Source organism: Zonotrichia leucophrys, chromosome Z (genome assembly GCF_028769735.1).
Source record: "Zonotrichia leucophrys gambelii isolate GWCS_2022_RI chromosome Z, RI_Zleu_2.0, whole genome shotgun sequence".
NCBI classification, from domain to species: Eukaryota; Metazoa; Chordata; class Aves; order Passeriformes; family Passerellidae; genus Zonotrichia; species Zonotrichia leucophrys.
Window position 1 is genome coordinate 15,850,251 of NC_088200.1, and position 26,373 is coordinate 15,876,623.

General features: G+C 38.2%; 1 protein-coding gene across 2 annotated transcripts in view; it reads left to right on the forward strand.

Moving 5' to 3' along the window:
* EFNA5 (ephrin A5) overlaps positions 1–17,414 on the forward strand; it is a 205,950-nt gene extending 188,536 nt beyond the window's left edge. For both annotated transcript variants that reach the window (XM_064735970.1, XM_064735971.1), the window contains exons 3-5: positions 7,590–7,655; positions 8,050–8,130; positions 13,266–17,414. In XM_064735970.1, the coding sequence (XP_064592040.1) occupies positions 7,590–7,655; positions 8,050–8,130; positions 13,266–13,387 (269 nt within the window). In that variant the 3' untranslated portion in view covers positions 13,388–17,414. The remainder of the gene's footprint in view (positions 1–7,589; positions 7,656–8,049; positions 8,131–13,265) is intronic.
* Positions 17,415–26,373: the final 8,959 nt, after the last annotated feature.

Sequence of the window (26,373 nt, forward strand, 5' to 3'; positions counted from 1 at the left end):
AGTTGCAGTTACTTGACAGCTTCACTCTAAACATAAATGTTCTTGCTTTTATAAAAAGAAACAAAAGTCTTTGTGGAGAACTTTGAGCTTTGTTTTCTTACTGGTTCAAGGCTCAGGTGAGAGGAACAGTGCAGGCACAGTTGGATCTTCCAGCATCTGTAATATCTGTTTAGCCAGACTCTTCGAGGTGTAAAGGGTACAGGCTGCCCTGTGCTGAGGCGTTGCTGAACTCAACTGGACTCAGTGACTTGGAAGCACAGATGATAAAAGTATGACTACAGAAAGCTTCTGCACTGGATTCAGAGTGTTGCCTCGTATGCCTCAGCTGCTGTTCACCTCTGGTGGTGTCCTGCACTGAAGAACTTTGGGTTGCTTTGATGTTCTGCACTAAAAAAGTCTGACTCCAGTACACCAGCCAGGCCAGCAACAGACAAAGCTTGTCATTAAATTCCCCCTTAGAGGAAAAACAGGACCTTCCTGAAAGAGACATAGGGCTAGACCATGCTAAGAGGAAATACTAAACAAATGGCTTAATAAAATTGGAGGTCCATGGTTTACATCTCCCAACACACATGGCTGGATTTTTTTGTATTACTTTGATGCAAAACATGTTTTCAGTCTCTACAGTCTTCAACCAGATATATAAGCTGCAATGGATTAGAAATGCAAGAAAAATTATATTCTTCCTGGCCAAGCAGTTGCAATGGGACAATTAATTCAGCATTAAGTGCAGAAACAGTAACTCTGTATTGCTTTCTTCCAAGAACTCTTGCTAAAATAGCATTTGTCTGACAACTCATTTCCATTTACTAGGTTATTTTTAGTAGATCTGAGAAATGTAGTCACTTGTAAGATAGGCCATAATAATGCAGTGCGTTTACACAGTGCAATGCCAGTCCAAATTATGTATAAGACATTAGGAAATAAAGGTAGGGTTTCCCAATCTGTTTGTCATGGACATGCCTTTTAAAAAATCTTTTCCTCCATGCTGTGTACTCTGTCATTTATATTTTGAATGAAACACAATGTATAAGTCTGTGTTTGTGTGTAGGCATGTACCTATATACATACTGAGATCAGTGCAAAAATTAAATACAGATGTAGTTGAGCATGCAAGTGTAGTGCAAAATATGCACTTGTATTATGTGCCCTATTAATAGCGTGGAGTTTAAAATATGCAATTGGACATGCTAGTATCCACACTACTTTTGCTTGTATTAAGCCATGAGCAGTATTAGCTGTCACCTTTCATGTTTATTTGTTCATGTGTTTATTTATTTTATTTCCATTTCTGGTCATTTTTTTTTTCTTCTTTAGAAGCTTATGAGTCTTGTTAGCAGCCCTGGGTCAAGTGGGTTTTCAGTTTAGATTGTCTCTCTGCTGACTTGAGATTTCTGAACCTTTAAATTGCTCAGTAATTTTTTCATGTTCTCATCTTGGTTATTACTAAATACAGAGATGATAGAATTGGCTAGAACAAAGCTACCAGAAATTTTAGTCATGATTTATTGAGGAATTGTGCTTAATTATTAGGTCTGAAGAATGACTTAGTCATAATCATTCAATATTTTAATTTTCTCAGAATGGAGTCATGCGTATGCTACCAGAACAAATCTTTTGCTGATGGGTTGGAATGGAAGAGCAGGCATGCAAAGACTTCTAATTTAAATTCAAGTATTGGTGAAAGAAGTGGTTTCTGTTGGACAAATATTTATATATTTTAAATTCTTTTTGTTTCAATAGGTACAAGAGAAAATTATCTATAAATGTTTTAAATTAACTTATTTTCTGATAAATAATTTTCAAAAATCCTGCATTGTTCTTAGATATGGGTCTTCATGTATGCACACAGAGGAGTGCTTTATTGGTTGATTTAATTCTAGCTGACTTTTTCTGTTGTACCATTTATGCAAATTCATAACTTTTTTTCAATCTAAACTGTGAGAAGAATATTAATAACTAATTCTGCATTTACCTGGCTAATTTGCATACATTTATGTTGTATGGTAAATCATATGAAAACCTACAGGGGAAAGGCTGAGCTCTTCTAACAACTAATAGGCTATTTTTTTTCTTCTGACTTGCACAAATTGAGAAATATTGCCTGTGGCAAACATAATGGAAAACTGCATTTTTAATGCTCTCATTTCTGTACAACGAAAAAAGCAGATGACTCTTAAAACTTTCTAAAGCTCTGTAGCTGAACAAGAATATTGGGTGTTAGAGTACCTCATGTTGGTGGAGTTATGATTTGCAGGTTGTATAAGGTTACAGGGGTATTGGATTTGACTAATGGGAGTGCTCCTGTGCCTGAAAGGGCTGGTGGCAAATCACAGCTATAAGTATTTTCTCCTGAAGAGATTGTCTGTAAACTACAGATCTAAGAGAGTGCAAGGACTGCCTACACATAGGTTTCTGATCTCCAACATCCAGCATCCTGTGTACTAGGTTGCTTACAGAATTTATATATACAACCCTTTTTGTCTGAGCAGTAAATGCTAAATATTTACTCAAGCTGTATGCATGTGGCATCTCGATTTATTGTGTTGGAAAGTTCAGAATTGATGCTCTATTGGCTTCTGATACAATACTTGGCAGTCTGAAACAGTACTTCTATTCAGTGGTTGTTGTTGGGAAGCACTTATCAGAGACAGAATTTGTGTAACAGAGGGTGCTAGTAGTAGTACATCTGCAATGAACTGAGGTGAGATTTCTCAGGCATGATTTCTCATTTCTTGCCTACAAGGAGACACTGTTTGCTGCATTTCCTAGCAGACAGAAGAAAACATAGATCACATTTTTTAAAAATGCAATGAGAACATTGCCTTGTCTCCTGTGTTTCACAAACAGTGCTTTATAATCCCTTCAGAGAATACTCCAAGTGAACTGGTGATAGAAATTGAAATACGAAATAGTAAGAGAATTGCCATCTGCAGAGTATCTGCAGAGGCATGGTGTTTCTGCATAGGGAAAGGATGTTCTTTACCAGTGTCCCCATGTTCTAAACAAAGGTGCTGTTGGAGAGCCTCAGATAAACGGAGTGCTGTTTCCAACTGAACCAGTTTCGCATTCTAATAAGGCCCACAGTGGCTTGTGCCATGAATGTTAAATGTCTTTGTAGTGCTAAAGAAGGATTTGAACTGCATTTGTGATCCCTTTTTTTTTTCTGTTATCTGGACTTGCATTTTAGGGAAAAGTGCAGTCCTGTAATTAGAAAGTCAAGAATGAGTGAGGAGGCAAGCAGAGGTAACGACTGATTACATGTGAATATCAGTAAATAGGATGGTTGAGACACTTTAAATGGGACATCCTGATAACTTGATTTTAGGTTAGAAACTTGGCCTCAGGTATTTGCCAGCAGAACTGTTGCCTCTCAGGAAAGGAAATGATTGCTGCTTTTGTCACATCAATAGCAGGTCCTGATAACTACGTTACTTTTGAAATTTTAATTTATTTCTTTTTTACATTTACTTTTTAACTAGCTTATTTTGTAGGCTGATTTGTTCATATCTTGATGACTCCTTTAATGAGTTTTGGGGATTTATCATAGTAATTGAACTGCATAACTGTTTTCTATATATGCTACTTTTTTGTTCTCTATCTGCAGCTTTCTGGAGTCATTGAATAACTCTGATAATTGTTACCAGGCTGAGGAAGGACCTAACCTGTTATTTATGTCTAATATATTAATAATGCACCATGTGTTTTCTAGCCGAGAACTACTTAGGAGGGAGATGAGGGAGTTGTATATATTTTTTTTTTGAATTTAAGTATAGCTAGCAAATACGGAAATATTTATGGATTGGCTGTAGATGAGGAGAGAATAATTTTTATCACTCTCTTTCCTTTCCTTACAGGGTATAAAAATGGTAACCAGAAGCAGTTCAGAGACAAGACGTTTTCCCATCTAATTTGTCATTATAGATTGTTTTCAGATCCAGCTTGGACCTAGTCCTTTGTGCAATAGTTCATTGTGCTTTTTTTTTTCCTAGTTCAACGAGTGCAGATGGAATTCTCATCTGAAGAACAGAGAACTCATGATTTAAATTTCTTCTCAATTGTGGAATTTCCTATTTAAAAAAATTAATGAAGATATCAAACCAGTTATTTTTATGATCTTTGAGATGTTTTAATGTATCTTGTGATTTCAGAGGGATTTTAGTGTTCACTTTCTTTTCACCCAAGTCTTTGTGTAATCATGAGGTCTAAAATATTTTTTAAGAGTGGGACCCAGGAGATTTTCATGAACTTGCTGGCAAAGGTGAAGTAGGGCAGGGGAAGTGGGAAGTATGATAGAAATTGTAATAACATGTAGGAAATAACATTTCAGAGCTCCTCATCTGTTTTCAATTGTGTTTCTTCTTGACACAAACTAAAGCAGTGAGATCTTTTCCAGTCTAATATCATTAATGAAAAAATAAGTGGATATAATGTATTTTGCTCCTTATAGGGGAGTTTTTTCAAAGGTTTCTTTTTTGTTTTGCAGCGAGGAATCAATTTTTTTTGCCTTTTTTTTTTTTTTTCCATGGGAATTCTGGCATTTGAAATGGAAAGTGTTACTTCAGACAGGTTCCATTAGCATCAGAGGCTTCTTGCTCTCAGAACTGGCCTGTATTTTATAGCTAATATCACCTTTAAAATGGGCAGATAGAAAAGTCTTGTAGCAAAGCCTTAGGGTCCAACCTGATTTCATTCGGGAAGGAGAAAGAAATTTCTCATTCTACCACCTAGAAAGGACAATGTTTCTTATACTGTAGCTAATTTCAGTGGAATGTAGCAACTGCAGCAACCTGAGAAGCAGCTTTAATAGATCCCAGCTGACAAGGAGCAGTTCTCTTTCTCCTTCCCTGACGCTTTCCAATGCGTGATACATCTGGTCTAAAATCAAAAACTTAAAACATTGGTGTATTTTTTTTCCTTTAAGATGTGAGGGAGAAAGGAAGAGGAGAGAGCTGGAAGTAAAAGAAAGGAAGTAAAATAATTGATTGCAGTCATGCATCTTGGCAAACAGCATTTAATTTCTCCAGAAGGCCAAAGAAGTTGTAATGTATCCCTTCATCACCTTGGTCTTGGTTGTTAAGGAAGATGGAATTGCTGAAAAATGATACTTGATTTTTTTGGATAGACATTATTATTCCTTCTGAAGGTGCAAAACACTGATTAAAGAGGAATCTTTCTGAGTTTACAGCAAACATTGAAAATACATAGTTTCTCTGTAAAGAAGAAAAGCACTATTTCAAATTTCTTGTTAAGACTGTGCCAGTTTCTGGAATGATGATTTAAGTGCAACTGTTATGGTTGCAATTGGACAGTCCTTTATGATATACTCTACAGTTGCAAGAGAGTGTAAAATAATGGAAAATATCTCAACAGTGAATGGATTTTAATATTTTTCTTCACAAGAATATGGCAAATCACTAGCTGTTATTTGCTCCTATGTGTGTGTGGATATTATGTGAACATATGACCTTCAGCGTACTAAGCATTAATTTTCTGTTTTCCCAGAAAGAATAGATTTTATTTCCAGATGGGATATTATTAGCTTCTAGCTCTCCTAGCTAGTCAGGTATTCTAGTTAGTCACTGGCTAACAGAGTAGTCTAATAAACGGCAGCTTAAATAAGCAAAACATGCTTACTTTATGGACATAAGCAAGAGCATGTAAGCATCAAAGCAAAAATTTGCCTTTAAATAAAGGTGTGCCAAAATGCACCTCTGAAATAATTTCTGGGCATAAAAAATCTGTCACTGATAAATTTACTGTAGGCATTCAGTTTTGTTTCATATTGGAAATGTGATTTTTACTTCTATCCTAGTAATTTGGTAATGATTATAGTATTCTTATCTTTTGAGAAATTTACAATTGCCTGTTTAGTCTTAATAAAGTAATTAGCCAGTTGCATATATTCAATGAGGGCTGCTGAAATGACATAATTTCCTGAAGATAGCCACAGAGTGCAATATTGTGCCCCAAGTAACACACCAGTTACTGCAAACTCAACAGAGGGAATTTTTCTGACTTGATAAGATGCTATAGTCAAAGGCAGCTGTTAACTCTTAGCTGCTTGGCATTGTGGTAGGAGACCATCATTTCTGCATGATTTTTGTTTTGCTAAAAGAGGGGAGCAACTTTCTAGATGCAGAATCACAACATGAACTGTATTAGATTCTTTACTTTGCTCCTTTTCTGTGTTTGTACTGAATTTGCTAGTTCTTGGTAAGTTCTAGGAAAAATTGGATGCCTTTCCCGCAAGCACATTATCGAAGACTTAGGGAATTTATTTCAAATTATTTGAGGAGCCATTCTGTTGTAAGCTTAACATGAAGACAAAGAGTTTATATGTCTGTGTATAAATTGTTTTAGTTGTTTTTCACACGCAAGGACATGAATGAAATAAGGGTTAACAGAGGAAACTAACATCTTGTCAGACCAATCATCTTTCCCAGTAGTGGCCATTTAATGCAAAATGCAATTCATTCTGCCCTAGTACATAGATTTTGAATGCAATGAAAGGTCCTCTGCAGTGCTTTGGGTAATATTTTTAGCAATAGCTCTTGAGATGTTTTCAAGAAAATAAATGTGAATGGTTTTTCACAAGTGAAGATCTTCATGCCCAAGTCAAGTTACTTGGTTGCCTATGTTGAATTGTGGGCAAGTGTACAATATCAGAATTGCAGATATTGAAGAAATTTACTGGCGTGTAAATATTGGCAGACAGTGCCCTAGTGGTGAGAGGCAGGCATATTTCCCTATTTTGTTGTATTTTGGGGCAAGAATGGTTATAGAAAGGAAGTTATCACAACAGCACTTTTTCTGTGAAATAAGCAGGTGCTGCCACTAAATCTTTGTGGGTGACCTTTTGCATTAGGGCTACACATATTTCCATCTATTTTTTTCTTCTAATACAGTAAATATTCTTAAAAATTAAATACTTTGTGTGGGAAACTATGAGGGAGAGCAGAAAGTAGGAATAAACTGATTTTGTTTTGTTAGCTGTATAGCATGAGAGATAGTGTTTTGACTGAAGCAAGATGAGTATTTTCTCAATAAAGACCGATGCATGTGGAGACTGAGTTTGCTGTAACATTTAATGGTGTGTATTTCTACTTTGCTGGAAGTATATAGATAGTTCCATTTTTACCACTGTAATTTTGATTTTTCATCCCTTTTTGGGTTGTTGAAGTCTATGGCCTAGAATTTCAAGGTTAGCTTTTCTCTGAGTATTCTGTATTCTGAGGTATTTTTTCAGTGTGGACACATGCATTGTAACAAAAACCATATTAAAAAAGTGTTCAAGAAGAATGTGTGGGAAGGTGAAAGGAGGTAATGAAACATTGAAAGTAGCATGTGCTTCACTTCTTCCATGTAAAATAATAAAGAAATTAATTTGAATAAAATCTTCAGTTATTATATGCTTTTGCATAATCAAGCTACTTTGTGCACTTGAAGTCCTTATGTTCAGGGATTGAAGTGTGGCCAGTCCTTCAGATGAAGGAAAGAGAAAGAATATTTTATTTCAGCCCAAAATATATTTTGAATTTTCACTCTCTTGCTCTTCCACTTATTTTTCCTTTTTCTTCATTTCACAGCTTCTGCAATCCCAGATAATGGAAGGAGATCCTGCCTAAAGCTTAAGGTGTTTGTGCGACCAGCAAGTAAGTTCTTCAGATTAAGATTTTGAGGGTGGCTTTCTAGCACCTACTTTACTGTGTGGTCTAGTAAACAATTATTTTTTTTTTTATGGTTAAATCTTGTATCTGTTCTCTACATGCAGAAATGTTTGCATTACGATTTTCATTGTATGTTCTTACCATTTTTCGTAAAGCTTTGTTTGAATTACTTGGCACTTGCTAACTTGTTGTTTCTTGAACTTTGTACAAATGGAAGACTTATACTGGCATTTGGACAAGTGCCACAGACTTTAAAATATCAATAAGCCTAATTATGTACAGTAAATAGAGAGAAAAAAAGAGAGGAAAAAAGGAAAGTGGGGAATGTAAGGGTGTTTGACTAACATATTTGGCTGTTATATCTCTATTTTTGTTATAGACAGCTGTATGAAAACTATAGGTGTTCATGATCGTGTTTTCGATGTTAACGACAAAGTAGAAAATTCATTAGAACCAGCAGGTTAGTATGCTTAGAGAATCTCTTTTAACAAATGCGTGTATCCCCCTGGTGCTTCAGTACTTTTTTTCCTCTTCTCTCTGCATGCTTTGCATGGTACAACTACCCCGCTTTTGCACATTTCTAGCAGGGCTAATACAGCTTGTGGTATACTTCCTGCATCCTTGTTTAATTCAGGGAAGTAAAAGTGTTGCTTTATTTGGTTTTTTTGGAGTGACATGATTTAGTGAAATTTGGTGTGTGCCAGTGTAAAATTTCTGCCGGTATCCTGGAGCCACTGGCCCATCCAAGCCAAACACTCAGCATATTGGCAACACACTCTATTTACTAACTGGACCCAAAGTTTTAGAAATAAAGTCAATGGGCACACTTCATTTGTTAGGTGGTTTCAAAAGACCTTCAGAAAAACAGGACCACTTCTTGTATGCCAGTGCATGACAAAGGTGTGCAACTAACTGAGTTTTTGTTTTAAAAGAAACTAGTCCTTTAAATTCTATATAGTTGTATATTTACTTTGTTAGGCAAAGTATCATTTTACATATGTGCACATACACACACTCACACACACCGATATTTAGGTAAATATATAAATACAAATTTCTCTCCTGTTTTTATTGAAGCCAACTGAAGTTTTGGGGGCTTTTCTTGCAAAATACTGCCTTAGGAATAAGGATTTTCTTCATCTGCTCAGGGCAAAGTTACATTAACCTCTACATCAATCAAGCTACTGTTCTCCATGTGGGAAGTGCATCTGTGTTGTTTGTGTGGCCAAAGCTTGTGACAGATAGAAATGTATATAATTCTAGGGGTATGAATAACCCAGACGACTTAAAAGGAGTTAAAATTAGGTAGGTATGCAGGAAAAATATTTGCAATAGTGGTAGACATGTTCATATAATGTGCACCTACACCATACTTACATGTTGTATTAAAACTTCAAAATAAACAGTCAAATACATAAATAATATCAGAAAATATTATATACGTATAATTTATTACATACCCTAAAGAACAGATTACTGAGAATTTTTTCTTTTATGTTATTTGAATGTGAATCAACATTCTCTTTGCATATTATTTTTTCTCTTCTTTATAGGCAAATCCTTTAATTAAAATTCATTAGTTACACATAAGTATAATAAGGCTTTTACAATTTAGCTGATCTAAATGATTTATGTATAGATAAGCAATAGAATTTATTATTTTTCTTTAAAATATTTTTCAGATATTTCCTAAAAATTTGGAGTTTGCGAATCAAAGATGCTCTCTAAGAAAATTTAAATGCATGCATAGTGCACTTGCATTGGCTATGTTTATACATTTATTAGCAACATTCTTCTACAGAAGACACTAGGATGTTTTCTCACTGTCTCTACCTATGAGTTTGAAATTCAGTGCACTTTTTTACACTTTGTGATTTGGTGAACATGGTCTAATTAATGCGCCTGATACTGCTTGCAAAAGAGATCATCTGAGTAATACATGCCTGATTTTGGTAAACTTGATGAATTTTTGTTTCAGCAGTGTTTCTCACTTCTTACTGATTGGCTATAACTAGCTAACATAGTCACAAAGTCATTAGAAAGCAGCAGGAAAACTAGGCAAGCAAAATCAAACAAAGAGCATCCTGCAGTCTGAGATGAAATACTGTTTGTGTTACCAGGGGGAAATAATAGCTTTAATGAGAAGGTTTGGTACCACAAAATTCCCACTCCTGATATCAACGCATATTTGTATTATTAATTGGGCCAGTCACCATTAGATAATCAGTCACTCTGAGATGTGCCAACTGCTGTCACATTTCTCTGTTGTTGGCCTGTTAGGGTTGCTACTGCCTTGGTGGATCTTGTTGCATGTGTTCTGTGTCATGTACTAATTTACATGTCTCTGATGAGCGTCTTCTGCTTCTGTGCTCTCCCCTAGCCTGCCACGGTCTTCTTCCACAGTAGACACAAGAATTGGAAGGCAGGAGGGTCATGTTCAGCAGATTACTCACTGTCATGTTTCTTTTAAAAATCACCATTTGTGTGATTTTTGAACCCTTGTAATATCACTGGTTTTGTTCAGAAATTTGTAGGAATCCACAGTGATTGCATTTTCACAAGTGGTAGAAGTAATTGTCTCTATTCCTATTCTTTCCTTTCTCTTTCTCCTTAATAATAAAAAAGTCCTTAAACAAAAATTGCAGCTGTGCATATCTGAAAGTTACACCTGCAGCATGTGATGTAAGGCTGTGTGATCTGAAAAATTCATGGCTGTCAAAATCTTTTTTTCTGTATTGATGGTATTCCCAGTGTTTAGTAGTGACCTTCTGGATTTTGCTCAGTAATCTTTTTCTCTTCATGAATTGTCTTCAGTGTTTCAAATGAAGCAAACCCTTTTCCCCAAGCCTTAAAGACTGTGCAGTTATGACTCTGCACCTCCAAGGAAAATCATATTTGTAAAGTGATTTTCATAACTCCAGATGAATCGTGTTCTGATATATGAGTGCAGAAACCTTGCAACATCACTGAGAGAAACCCGGATGATTTCTCAAAATGAATGTTATATGGAAATTAATTCTTCTGTGAAGAATGGCTTTATAAAAATGGCATCATAGAATATCTCCATATTTTTCATTTAAGAGAAGTAATCTTTTTAGCTTAGTGCTTTTTCATTGAGTTTTTCAGCAGTAGTCAGTGTTCCAGTTGTGCAGTATCTGATAGTCAGTCAGTGAATGAGGATTTATTACTGCTATACACTAGTTCTGCCCTATTGTGTTTTAGTGCTGACTCACTGATGTAATTAGGCCAAAATTGTTGACATTCAGTGTTGAAAATTCAAACTTATTTGCAATTCTAGAGGTAGAAAGTAGTACAAATCATTCTCCTCTGTAGTTTTAGTTCATCAGCAGTGAGTAAATGTTTCTAAATTGGGAAGAGCTAACTTTAAATATATGAAAGGAGGTAGAACTGGCAAATCAGGGTTATTTTTTCCCTGTAAGTTCTTAAATATGTTTAGCTGAGAAGCAAGCTTTTGTGAAGTATTCTATTGTCATTGCAGTGTCACCATAGCACAAGGCTGTAACTCAGAAGTGAAATGTGAAACAGCTTTTCTTGTTGATGATTACTGAAAGTACCATTTTCAGAAGCCAGCATTCAGTGATATTTTTAGATTCCTTTGGAATAATTCTGGAGGAAAAGACTAGGGCCTCGTTTGGGCCCAATATGCCTGGGAGGGTCTCCTTGCCGTACATGGTGCAGAGCTTCAACTTAAGCCATTCTAGCCAGACTTTCCCACTGTCGCCACAGAATCACAGAATGGGTGAGGTTGGAAGGGGCCACTGGAGGTCATCTAACCCAACCTCTGTACAAAAGCAGATCCCCTAGAGTATTGTACTAAGGGTTATATCCAGATGGCTTTTGAGTACCTCCAATGAGGAAGACTTGACACGCTCTTTGGACACTCTGTTCAATGTGTACTCACACAGTGAAGTTCCTGCTCTTCAGGTGTAACTTTCTGTGCATCAGTTTCTGCCCTTTGCCTCTTATGCTATTGTTTGGCATCACCAAGAAGAGATGTCTCTTTCATGAACATGTTTACAGCTAATCAGTGCTTGCTTTTCATACTTTTGCCTCGAGCAGCACTGAAACTTGTTGATAAGCCTTATGTGATTATAGCATCAATTAATGCTGGAGAAAGTACATGTGATAAATTGCTAATTCAGTTTACTGCGCTCCTTGCTGTGTAACTGAGCTGGGGCTGAAGAGCCTATTAACCTAAATTATGCTAAGTGCTCTCCTGATTTTGTGCTAGGTGTCAAGGATATGAAAGGGAGGGAGCTTGCCTGTGGCTAAAGCCAAGTAACATGAAAGGCTCCAGGACAAAGCAGCATGGTGATCCCAGTGTCCTGATTCCTGCTTCCCTTAGTGCCTCTAGCTGGAACTGCTCAGGTCTCACCCAGTGTGATCCTGGCAGTGGAATTTTTTGAGATGAGAGCTGAGACAGGAACATCATAGACGTATTGACTTCTCTTATAAAATAGGGAGCTCATTTTATTAGTAGATGAGATACTATGCTGGAAACTTTGGTGTTCTAAAATAAACTTAGAGATACATTTTGAGGCCGCTTCACACTTCCTAAAAAGGTTTGACTTTTTCTTTTCATTTAGTAATGAAAAACAAGAGCTGATTTTTTTTATGACAAGCCATTGATTGATTGCTTTTTGAATAGCTAAATTAGGTAGTTTTGGATATAGAGGGCTTTGCAGGGAAAAATACCACTGCTATAACAACACCAAACTTGATTTTGACTTTGCCTACCTTTTCTATTTTATAAGCTCTGGCTTTTAGGCTGATCCTAAGTTTACAAAAACTAAACAGGGCTTTCTTTATTATGTGTCATATATTTAGTATTTGCTACCTTGTTTTCTTCTGCCACTAATGCATAAGCATGTTTTCCTAACTCAGCTGGTTCTTTTTTCATTAGTTCTAGCAGCATATATGTAAATCTCCATCTTGTGTACCATGAAAGGTTGTGAGATTTTCCAGATTGAGTGTGTATTCTATACACTCATTGGTGACTGTCATGTGTTAGCCTTTAAAATTTTATTTCAAGGAAAAAGGAATGATCTCACATCTCCTGCTCACCCCTAGATGCAGCATACTTCAGTGGAAATTTTGTGCATGGAAGGGGGGGTCTGTGCTTGGGCTTAAAGGCTGCAATTTCAAATTCAGAAGCCAAAATCTGTAACCAAATAAGGGCATTAACTGCAAAATTAATTCTGGGCCTGTGCAACACTTGAAAATCAGATGCTTTTATTTAGCTGCCTCCCAACTGATGTTGCTATCTAATAAGACATCCAAAGCTAGAACAACAGTGTTTTACTGAAGAGGAATCTTTCATTCCTCAATCTGCTGAAATCCGACTTACTTTCTGTTCCTCTGGTCTTCAGTGGGAGTTTTGCCAGTAAGAAATGCAGGACTTGGCCCCAAGTTGGTTACATAATGAGGTATTACACGCTTGTGAAAGTCAATGACAGCACAAGGTTCATTGCCCTATTTCATAAAGGCACTGAAATCTACTTATAGTTGTCGGCTCAGTGAGAGTTTATTAAGGATGCAAAATCTCATTGGAATGTATGCTTTCTGTTTGAACAGATGATACCGTACATGAGTCAGCCGAGCCATCCCGTGGTGAGAACGCGGCACAGACACCGAGGATACCCAGCCGGTTTTTGGCAACTCTATTGTTCCTCCTGGCAGTGCTTTTGATATTATAGCACACTGTGCTCCGGCGACCTGTCACAGAAAATACCAGGGTCTTGGAACATCAAAGATCCACCTAACTGCTCATCCCAGGAAAGGGACTTTATTGTTTTTGCAGATGTCAAATTGTTATTTTTCCCTTTTCTTCTCCCTTTTAGCCTGAACTCAGCAAAAATTTGAAGGGGATAACTAGCTTCAGCACCCACCCCTACCTACCCTGTGACTTTCTTAACCCCTCCATATAAATAAAAGGACTCCAAATGAAAATGCCAAACTATAATAGTGACACTAGTGATTCTTATTTTCTTCTGCATTCTCCTTTAAGAAGTCACCTCTGTTAGCTCACTATGTCATCCGTATGTGGACAAGAAAGTGTAGTGGCAAATGCAGTCAGTGAGGGATAAGGAAAGTGAATGAAAACCTGGGAGAGTCTTTCTCTATGATACAATATTTATGCCTTCTCGTTCAGCACTGTAAGATGGTCATGCAAGGCATTGTGTCACCATGTCAGGACTGGAGGGGAGATATTAAGAATAGACATAACACCATTTCCTCCAGAAGTTTCTAAATGAACCGGCTTCTGAAAGGGGAAGATGATGTTTCTTATGGGACTCTTGAAACATCTTTGACAGTAACATTTTTGCTCACAAGTAGAAATGCTGTCTTTGGTGAGAGAAAAAAGATAGTTTTTAGGAATGTTAACACACAGCAGGCAAGGTCAGATTTAGGAAACTTCACTGGGGGTGTGAGTGCCTCTGTTATTTCGTTTTAAGGGGATAATGCACACCGGCTTATTTTATTTTAAAACAAATCACCGTGGTGCTAAAATTTTTTTCTTGAAATGCAGAGGCACTTTTGAGAATAAAGTGACCTTCCCCAGCGCTGACTCAGTAGCTGATAGCCTTGGATGCTGCTCTGGGTGTTAATACATGCTAAAAGAGGACATCGGTTGTCAGACGAAACATGTTTGGAACACAGGATCTCCAGTGTTCTCTTGATTTGTCTCTCCTGTAAGTTCCTCAGTCATGGGAATAAATCACATGTAGAAGAAGCCAGGGCTGTCTAATAGCATTGTTTGGTGGGGGAAAAGAAAAGAAGTGTGGAATATTAATTCAATGTTGATTTTTGATCTTTTCCCCTTCCAGCACAGTTTGAAGAGTAGAGGAAACGTGTTTATCAGCTGGAGATAAACTAGATGGGCTCCCAAAGACTTAACAAAATATTTTTTTAAAAATCCACTAGAATAGAAAATACATTATTTAGATATACTTTATGCTGAGAGTGAGTATATATGCTTGTCCTATTTAAACATGAGAGAAACAGTAACCCTTGATGCAATTAGGAAATGGGACTGTCTTGTTTGATGGAATTAGGAGTGACCCTGTTTAAGGTATCTGAGCCTTGGCTAACAAAACTTTGAGAAGTAATTTGCCAGGAAGTGCAAGCCTTGGGGTATTTTTTGGCTAGGCTGCCATGAAATTCGGACTGCTAAACATAATCAGTGAAATTTCAGACTCAGACTGAAACAGAGCTTTTCTTACAAAACTGTGGTAATTAAGTTAAAGGTGAAACAAAACATGGGGCATATTCAAGCAAAACAAGATTTTTCTATATTAATTATGAAGACAATTTCTGCAGTAATAAAATGGACTGATGCCTTTAGTGGATACCACTTCATAGACTTTATATTTTTAAATGAAGAAAAGCCTTCCAGATGTTGAGGCAGGAGAGGGGAAAATAAATTTGGTATGGAAAGGGAGGTTTTTTGCATGCTGAGCTATGACCTGGGCTTGCCTGATATCATACATGTTCATGAATACAGGACCTATACTTATAGGAGGAATGCAGGATGTTCACTCTAGTGTGAAATGCAGAGAATAAAGATGCAGTCCAAACAGTGAGGGAAGTCCTCATCTCATTACAGGCTGTACGGTACTTTGCTCTCTTTAAGGTGTATATACTTGATACACATACACTAATACTTTCTGTAGGTAGGAATTAAAAAGCCTTGGATGAGGTGAGCTTAATCTGAATGCACCTTATCAAATGGATTATTAACCACAGTACAGATAATATTGCATGATGTGTAACTATATTAAAGTGATTTGCAGTAATTGCAGGCAGTCACACAAGTAGTGCAAATTTGATGTAGAAATGGTGACATTTGTCATCCTTTGTCTCTGAATGATGTTGAAGACGTCCATTTACCCACAGCAGAGGACTGTAACTAGCGTTGCTCTTGGTGAAACTCGCCCCTTCATATTGTCCCAGAGCCTTGCTGCATATGTGAGGGACAACACAAGCGATGATCCCCAGGCTGCCCAGCATTCCAGCCACTGCCAGTTTCATACTTGATGGCATTAGGCAATCCCAGTCATACTAAGTACATAAATGTTGGTGGGTTTTGTGTTGTGTTGCAAACCTCTGGATGCTTTAAATGCAGATGTTGCTGAAAATTAAGGAGTCTGTTGCTCCCTTACCCTTCATCTGCCCCTGCTCAAGTCTGAGGTACTGATTCTCCCCAGCCTTAGTGGGTAACTTACACCCATGACCTGCACTCCTAGCTGCCAAGGACATTGCAATGTGAAGCAGGAAAATAGGGATCAGTCAGTTTAGTGGATACTGTGTATCCTTCAATAGACAAGGTAACATTTCGTGTTAGTTTAGAATATTGTTTTGTACTGTACTTACCTGGATGGCGAAGGAAAGACAAGTAAAACTTAAAGCTATGTTCTTTAAATTCTGTATTATTAGCAACCTCTGTTGTATATAGTGTTTGATAATAAAGTATTAATTTGATTCTTATGTCTTTTGTAAGTGAGAACAATAGACTTTCAGGATATTAAAATCACGTGTTGATTACAAGACAGAGCTTTGAAGCATCAAGTGTGATCATGGCTGAGAACTGAGAGACAAGTGGCCATGACACTGCAGCATACAGGACTCATCTTCGAAAATCGTTCATCTGTTGCAAGACTTCACAATGTCAAGACCTGGAACAACATGACTTTTGATGATCAATGTTTTATCCTCGGTGTTTAAAGGTCTTATGTTGGAGCCCTGTGGTTTCTGTGTTAGTTTTATTCTTTTGTATCATGTTTGTTTCTAAAAAGGCTTTGGGGATATAACAGCTTTTCTGTTATTTTGTTTGTTTCTTTCTTTTTAATTTTTTTTCCTCCTCTTTTCCTTCTGAATTTGTTCCCATTAATAGTTTTTTTCCAGAAGGGATCTTGCCAGTGACATGTGCGATATATGTATGTACTTGGTTCCAAAAGAACTAGAAACAAATTTGGGAGGTACTGAGAGTAGTTAAGTAGATTGTTTCCTTTCCTCTATAATTATGGAAGGAAAATGGTTGTATTTGTACCTGTTGATTCCCACCCCTAGCCCTCAAAACTGGACTTAATTCATTGCCTTATGAGTGCAATGGTTCAGCCACTTTCAGAGGTTTAGAGTATTAACTCTTCCCCTCTTTTCATTACACTTGGATTTTGTAATCACCAGTTTTAATGTACAACCCTCCACACTTCTCTTCCCTCTTCCTGCCCTGCCTCCTCTCCCACCCTCCTCCTTTTTTAATTTGGAGCTGTGAATGGGCAGATCTGTTTCTGGTCTGGCATCACTGAGTTTTTCCCATGCATTCGCCCTCGAGCTTCTCAGATGTGAGACAAATCTCCCTACAATAGGCTTGCTGCCATTGTCTGTACAGTTTAATAGATGCTGGCATGTTGGAGGTTACCCATGAGTCTGCGAAATCCGCTTACCATGCTTACTCTTGACACCCCATTGAAGACACTCATTGTGTATGCATCTGGGTATGAAAGTCCAGCTCAGTGTGGTCCTGTGCTTGTACTGCCCTGCTTTGCAGTTTCTTTGCACTTATTCATTGAGTGCTGTTTTTGAAATGCTTACATTATATAAACTTAAAAGAAAATGTTAAAAAAAAAAAGAAACACCCAAACGCCCTGCCCCATAAGATCTGTATTTGTATATACACGTGTCCGTACAATTATACTTAAATAAAATTAAAGATTTTCATCATTTTAATTGGTTCTTTTAGACTGCCTTTTTGTTTAATTAAATGCATTTTCGTTTGTGGGCTCTTTGTACCTACCTTACCCAGAATCATAGAGTGGTTGGAGTTGGAAGGGACCATCAAAGGTTTTCTAGTCCAATGCCCTTGCAATGGGCAGTGATATCTTCCACTAGATCAGGTTCCACAGAGCCCCATCCAAACTGACCTTGAGTGTTTCCAGGGACAGGACAGGAATTGAGAGGAGTGTGAATGGGAATGGGCGAAAAATCCACATTACAGGCACAACAACTGACTGCCTAGAGATGTCACTACCAATGCCCTGGCAGATCTCTGCTCTTCACCCTTTTTAATGTGTTTAAAGCTCTTCCAAATACTTAAGAGGGTAAGGAGTTGTATCAGCCAAGTGCTGGTGCATTACATCATCACTTTGCCCTGCTCTGGGCCTTGCAAGTGATCTTCCTCCCCTGCGTAACAAGTGGTTGTAAGGTGCAACTCTTACTTCCTGAAGAGTAGAGCCAGCCCCAGAGCTGTGCAAATAGGCCAGGTGCAGTCCCCCTCTTCCCAGGATGTCTCTCAGACTGGCAAATCTGAGAAGTGGTTTTGAAATGTTAGCCATATCTTCCTTTACCAAAAAGGCTCAGAGCAGCCAAGCCTAATGAATGGGGGAATTCATTAGGGAACCTTATAGTACCAAGGTTTCCTCCTGAAGGGAAGGGGTAGAAAAGTGGAAGCAAAGAACTGGACGGCTTTCGCTTTCTTCTTTCTTCCACCCTGCTCCCAAAGGCTGATATAGTAGTGCCTTTCCAAAAGTACATGACTGCATTGGTGTTGGCTTGTGTTTAGGTCTGAAATAGTTGTCTTTGGCAGTGTCTGCTTACTACTCCTATGATAGATTGAACCTGAGAATTTAGGTCATAAAAGGTGGGGAGCACATACCAAAACCTGTAGTACATGCACTGTACATTCAAAACTGCTGTAATTACATTGTGTTAGCATTAAGCTCACAGAAAGCTTTTTATTATATTTAATTAGTTGACAGGGCAGCAAATACTAATTATAACTTACTCTAACCTTCTTTTAAAATGAGAAATGACAGCGTGGTGAGAAGGAAAGCTGTGTGTCTGAGTATTTGATACAAAGAATTGATGCACCATTTTTTTTCTCTGGAGCTGTGATGTTAGTAGGAGGAGAGGGTTATAAGTGACACGTGTTCAGTATGTTTTAACATAATAACCATGTCCAGAAAATATCCTGCCGTCTGACACACTTAATAGCCTTTGCTCAGAAGACACTGCTTTTGCTGAGAATGGTATTTGATTTCATTTTTCTGCATTAGTGTGCACAATGGGCCTTTATACTCCCTCATCTTCCCTTCTGCAGAATATTTCTGCTCACAGAGTACCTCTGAGGGCATTCTCAGGAATATTCAGGCATGCATCATACTGCTATAATAGCATCATACTGCTATAATATGGTTGTGTGCCAAAATGGTTTTATTCATTTAGAACAAAGCTTTGATTTATACAGGTTAGAGATGTGGTAATCAACTGTGATGGTTAAATTTTTTACAGGCATTAACACTGCAGGAATCAAAAGTACCTCCTTCCTTATAACTCTTATTTTTGTTAGCAGTTGCCTTTACTGGGAAATTTAGTTTAAAGCCTGATTCAACTTCCTATTGCAGTTGTATACATAAGAGCCCAAAACAAGACTGAATCTTCACTGTAAATGCTGCAGTGCAGGCAGCTCTTATATGTGGCTATTTGTGTTTGCTTTCAGCACATTTGATTTGCTCCTGCTAATCAAGCAACCTGAAATATCACCAATTTGAATTTTTGTTGAAATTTTCCCTAGACCACATAGAAGATTTTAAAGCAATGTCTTTGTTGGATGAAAAAATAAACTCTAAGAAATATTCAAAAAGAGATATAAAATTTTTGTGCTAAATAGGTTTTCTGTTGGTTCCCTCCTCCCAAATAAATATGTTAGCTGACTAATACTGTCAGTCATATTTCATTTAGAAGAATTCAAACCACAAGATAACTCTTGCAGCCACCAGCACATCTTGAAACAGTCATTTTTCCTATGATGGTTCTTCAAGCAAATTCTCATGTCATTTGATTACGCAAGGAGGAGTATAAATATGAGAAATTGCAGGGTGGTAAGCTAGATGTGTGTTTGGAGGGAAAGAAGAAGAATTTTCTGTTTTCCTAGCACTTTGTGAATGCATACAGTGCATTCAAAATCAAGAGTATAGAGTGATTTCTAGACTCTTCTCTACCTTGTAATGTGACTCTGAAGGATGGAAGGTACCTCCTGCTGTAGATACAATCTCAAGTCTCACAGTTCTTGGAAACAAGAATTTATGTTCAAAGCCTGCTTGCCCTAAGTGCTATTTTGTGGGACTTGCCCACTTACCAATATATACTTTCCAGTACTAATTTTAGCATTGAAACACATTTATCTATCCACATTTATCTGCTGCTGAGAATACTGAAGTTTTTGTCTGGAGCGTATTTGTGAAAGGAAAGGTCAAATAAATCAATAAGATACAGAAGGTATGTCTCACTCTGATCCTTGTTGTGCTGAGAACCAATTGTGAACTTTGTTCTCATGTACTGTAAGTTAGGGTGTCTCAACTAATTGCTTGACTAATCACTGACCACTAGTCCAAGAAGTTTATGAGGCTTTGTTTTTTTCTCTCCTCACTGCCACTTTACCTATAGCTGAACAAAACAGGAAGTGTAGAAAAAGCACAGCAGAAGGAAAGCATCTTGAGGCCTAACTGGCAGCCCTGATGAGATACTGAAGTCTCAACCCATTTACACTTGGGTATTGGGAATAAGTGGAGTGTTACATATTGCAGATGACAAGCTGTGATCCTGCAGCAACTATCGTTGTCTGAGGAGGGTCAGAAGAATGAAGCCCTTAGCTGGGTGTGAATGCTTCAGTGGAAACTTGGCATGCTGTGCATTACATAGCACTGCGTGTATCCCAGTGCTTCTGTTGACTACAATGAGGGTGGGGAAGGGGTGTGGAGGAGAGAGCTCATTCAGTCACAGATGGCTGAGCAGCAGTGGGAAGTGTATAGCAGACTCTAAGCCCAGGAGTAGTTACTGGTGTAAATTGCCTGTGAGTAGGCTTGCTTGTTTGTGCAAATTCATAAAAACATGAAATAGAAAACCTGGAAAGTGCCTGATTGTGTTCTCTGGTCTGTGCTTGCAGAAATCAAGGAAAGATTTCACATTGACTCAGGCCTACCCTGCTCCTTTTTGAAAACTCACTAGCATTTAAAAATACACACTTCACCTTGCTATTCTAAAACAGGAATAACTTGGGATTAGTCTTGCACTCTGCAGGGCTTCTCCTGGGGCTGTTGCATGTGGAGGTGGCAGCTCAGGATTTTGATGAACCAGGCCCTTTTGAGAGGTCTTCCCCAGCTGCTGAGTGCTCTCTGTAGCAGATGTTTTACAGGTAATTTTTAGAATTTGTTTTGGGAAGAAATTTTTGTTTTATCTCTGCCATCAAAAAGATCTTGAAGTTGGAGCACGTGAAGAGTGTAGATATAGTGGCTTTCACAGGGAGGAATAGAGCAACATTTTGATTTAGCACAGCTGCAGAGAGAAGAATGTCAGTTCTACCTTAAGAAAGGATTGAACAGGACTGTGGACTATGCACAATGTTAATGGTTACACTTTAAATGTGAGGCAAAGCCGATAAACCCATGCAGTGATGCTTATCATGCTTTCTACTTTAGTTTCACAATATCCTGGTTCTTGCATTTAATTGCATTACAAGAAGCCCTGCATTCCCATTGGCACAGAAGCCAAAGCAAGTGTGCATATCATCCTGCCTGGTGAATTCTTGCCCTTTTTGTTGTTGTTTATTTCATTAGTTATTCTGCATTTATTTGCAGGTGAAAAGGAAAACTCATGCATACTTCCTATGCTCTGGTCTCATTAGCCAGATTTCCTCAAAACTCTTGTACTCCAGAGAAGTTTTGCCAAGTAGCTAAATGAAATGCACATGGTATGAATATTTATGCTGCTTTAATGATCAGATTTTTGCATCCATGAATAATAAAGGTTTTAACAAGAACAGATAACAAGATTGGCACAAAACAGTGAAGTGGTTAATATAGCAACCTCTCTGTTGCAGGATTCCCCTGAGAGCAGTAGACGGAACAATCTTCCTCTCCTTCCTCTTCCTCTAGTACCAAAATTAATCTGATGGGACATGCAGATCCTCAACATAGCTTTGCAGAAAGCAGGTGTTTTATCTACTACTGGTTCTATAGCCACCTCTTTCATGCTTCCTTTGAGGAAGTTCAAGGTTTTTTGACTGAAAAGGACCTTCAACTTTTGAACACGATTTTTATTTCAGATGCTCTCCAGCAACATTTGCATTTGAATCTGAAGCTGCTACTTTGCTTTGTCTTTTCAGCAGCAACTAGCTGACAAGTGTTTGCATGATTCAGAAGTTTGGGGGCTGCAAATCAAAGCAGCACGGTTTCTATGAGCTGAGGTAGGAAAGGGTAATCCTCTCAACTCCCTGTGCTAGCTCAGCGATGCTGAAGGGCAACGCTTTAAGGTCTGTCTTTGGTGAGAAACAGGGAAGCTGCAAGATGCTGAGGACCACAGACCTCATTTTACTGGCCTATATCCGCAGCTGCTGAAAGCCTTCTCTCTTCAGCGTTAAAGTGATGTGCTCTAAGTTCATGATAGCATTGTGCTTAGAGGGGACACAGAGCTTTTTTCCCTCTGATGCTTTTTAGAGCAAGGGTTTATTGCGTGTTTACTATGCCCTGGTGTGCAGCTGCCTGGTGTGGGTGCAGGTGCCAGGTGATGCACGTGTAGATAAGCAAGGTCAGACCAGCAAGCTCCCACTCAGAGGATATGCTCACCCTTTCTCTCTCAGCTCCTCCCTGTGCTGTGAAGTTTGCCTTGCTGCCATCCCAGCTCAATGCAGGTGTTGGTGGGGATCCAGGGTAAATACTCTGCACTCTGTATTTTTGCCACTTGAAGATACCAAAAACCATTTGCCTGAACTTTGATCTTTGGCCAAGCCTGTCCTTCAAGGATGACATTTAGGGCTGATAGTCAAGGTTGCCTGCCACATTTTACTACATATCTTGTGAATATGGCCACTGATGGCAACCTTGCCCTCTGAGTAGGAGCTAAAAGAGCCTTCAGGGAAGAGCTGGCCTGTAAATCTGCCTAGGGCTAGGTACTGCAGCCTATATAAGTCCGGCAGATGATATTTGACAGAAAAAAATGAATTAAATGAATTTGTTTTTTTTAAAAGAAGGAAATAAAATTTAAAGCAAAAGAGTGACTTGAAGTCACAGATTAATGTTTTCAGAAAAGTTTACTTATTTACTTACATCCATTGAGTTAATGGATGAACAATCAGGGAAATAAAATAAGATTTTAATCTTAAATGCAGATTAAAATAAATAACCATATTGCCATCTTCTGCATGTACAGGTTTATTTGGTGTTACATCCAGCCTACTGAAAGAAAAATAAGTCCTTCAGATTTTTAACAGTTTTTAAAGTATTTTTAGGACTTCCATCAAGGGGCAATAAGCTTGCTATGAACAAGCAAATCCTTTTTTGCTGTGTGCGTATACATGACACACAACCAGTACCATGGAGCAAGTTATCACTGACAGTATTTTCTGGATGTCTTGTCACTGCTCTTGTCAACTGTTTGCTCTTTTTGCATCCTTTCAGTGAAAACTTGTCCCAGAAACCACCATGGAAGCTATTTACTCTATTTCAAACATAATTAAAAGAAGAAAATTGCAAAGGAATAAATTAAAGTCTCAGGCACTACCCTAGTTTCGGGCTTCTTAGGTAACAGATAACTGTCTTAAAGCAGGGTTTAATATAGTGAAGAATAATAACCTAATAAATCTTCTGTTTTGAGATGTAGTGCAGTTTGCTATCTGCTTCTGCTTCAGAAGGCTGAGTACTTTACCAAGTCTCTGTATTTCCCCTTTTCTCCCTAATAAAATATGAAGTCTGAAGAAATTTCTGTGGGCAAGACTAGAATGAAAACACACATCTCTGCCATGTGAAGCACCTGTTGTATTTGCAGGAGCAGGGACATATGTAACCTAGGGCAAGTCCCCATAATATATATCCCAGCACTAAATCTGTGACTGAGGAATTGGAAAATTGTTTTGGTAATGTGAAAAGAAAATACGTGAAGACTTGCAATAAAACTGGGAGGGGTAGGGGTGGGGGAGATGGGAAGCAAAAGAATGTCCTAATTGGACATCCTACAGAGAAATGAAACAAGAGAACCATTCTTGTGGTGGAGCATCAGGGCATGGAGATTCCCAAGAAGAGTCATGTGGAGGAGGAAGAAAATACACAGTGACTCATTGGACAAGTAGTTTCCATTTGGAAAAATTAGGCAAGAAACATTAGCATGCCAGATTTGGGAGCTGTTTATATCAACAGAGTACGCTGCTAATTGCATATACAGAATGAGTGATACCAAGTCTGGAAACTATCATGCCTCATCTAACCTCACAGTATTCACTGTTTGGCAAAAAGGGCAAGAGAAAAATAAAGCAAATGCTTGAAATCTAGCAGTAAACAGAGGGGAACTTTCTGAACTGGTCACCTGATGCTGTGCTGTGATCCCTGGCTTTTAACTTCTCATGTGTCTTCAACCAAATTAGGAGAGATGATAGTGTATCCAGTAGAAATTCTGTCTAGAGGGCATGCTGGAAAGAATCAAATTTAAGCACTGTATCAAACAAAGTGTGTCTTGTAAACAGTCCTGGTCCAGCTACTAACAAACACACTCACACCCCACTGTGCTGTATGTACCCAGCTGTGTGATTTGCCTATCTATTTATTTTCAGGGAATTGTTAATCCTACCAGTAAGAGGTAAACTAAAAACTTAGGGCCAGAGTTTGAATATTTTGAAACACAGTTGTTGAATGGACTGGGATCAAGAATAGATAGGAAACCACAGCAGAATAAAGGAAGTACCTTGTTTATTCCTTGTGAGCCAGCGTATTCTCCCCTTTTGCCCAGCTCCAGCCACCAGCCATTTCTTAGTAAACAAGCTAGGGAGAATTCCTGTCAGTAATATCATGCTGCAGAAGAGGTGGCCAGACGAGATTCTGTGACAAACTTGTTTGGGCAGGGCATGAGGTGTGCATACAAACTTGTGTTTGAAAAGCCTTTGCAGAAGCAAACTCATATGATGTTTTCAATACAGGAATGTGACCATGGCTGTGGCAAAGTACATATTTATCAGTTAGAGTGCTCCAGGCTCTAAGGAACACTGTAAACACACTGTGCCAATCCTGGCTAGTGATCATGGGAAACAGAGTCAATTTTTTGCAGAAAAGTTGACTGCAACAGGATGAGGGGACACTGGGGATGTGCAGGTGAAGACAGAGGCAGTAGCCATTCCATGGGCTGCCAAGTTTCCAGTTCATCTCAATCTGAGGTTTTCCCATATGAAGTTGGCCTGGCAATCCACACAGAAACAGAGAGACAGGAAAACCCCCTAAGACAAACATATTTTAGCTTTATTATCAGAGATTGGAATTGCTCCCTGGCTGGTTCCCACAAAGGTTCAACATACTATTTTTCCTTCCCCTCTCCCCACCCAGCTTGTTTCTTTGAAACTCTTGGTACACTGTAATTAACTTTTCTTTGGCCCCATTTTTGTAATGGTGAAGGGAGGGTGGAGCATTTTGTCCAATCAGTAGATATCCTCCAAATCAGAAAACTCTCCTCCTAAGATGTATGTTACATGAGTAGAGGACAGCCACAGCCAGAAAAGGGCTGTGACAAATAGTGTGGTCTCTTTAAATGGCTCCTAGACACTGTCTCTTGCCAATCCAAAGATCTGGGGTTTTTTTAACTTAACCAGAATACATTGACCTCTCACTGAATTTGTTTACTCAGTGTGATTTCCATCAGATGGACAGTGACCTTGTTTTCTTCTTCAAGCCTTTAAGTATTGTTCCAAGCTTGATTCTGTGCTGTCACATCACACGCAGCTTTTGCGAAACACAGCTGGGAGGCTAAAAGCATTTGTGATGCCTTGCACTCAACAAACGCTCATAACAAATCTCTCTAAAATATCGTGCCAAATGGCATCTTTGTAAATCTCACTGTCTAACATCAGCGGAGGGAGCAGATGCCCAGTGTGCAGAATAAGTAGCAATCACCAGTTACACACCCGAAGCAAACAAGTGACTCAGAGTGCTTTGCAGATCTCTCCACTTCTTTTTTTACATGGCACTATAAATCCTTTGCAATGGCCATTAGAACTTAAAATTTGGAATAATAGGAATGGCTGGAAGGCGTAAAAAATTAACTAAGAGTTTGAACAACACGATATAATTCTACACTCTGTAGGCAGTCAGATTGGGCTATTTTAAAATTAGCTGCAATTTGCATGACATATTTTACTGTTATAATTTAATGTCTTTATTTATAGCCATGTCATAACAATGTAGGGTTTTCTTTTTATTTTTCCCTTCAGCTGGAGTTTATGATGTCTATGAAAACTGAGTCTAAGTCATGCACTGTTTGTTTCAAAAACATGAACCAGATGAAGAGACACTGGGATGTCCCAAGTTTAGAACACTGTTTGATATGATAATTCCAGCCTCCAAGAATTAGTGTCACCAAATCATTTTTTTTTGCCTCTTAACTAAACAAAGAAAATCTTTTGGAGTAGACTGATAGTTTGAAGTAGCCAACTATGTGCACACACTCCAGTTCTAAATTAAGGCTGGCCAGAAATCTGTTCAAACAACATGACACTTTTGTTTTTTACATATTCATGCAGAAACAAAGAAGGCAGTGAATGCCAATGTCCTTCAGAAACAGTCAGCTACAAGGTCTGAAAATCACTACATGAACATATTGCTGCAACAGAACAAACAGAAGAAAAGGTCATTTCATTGCATTTTTTATTTTG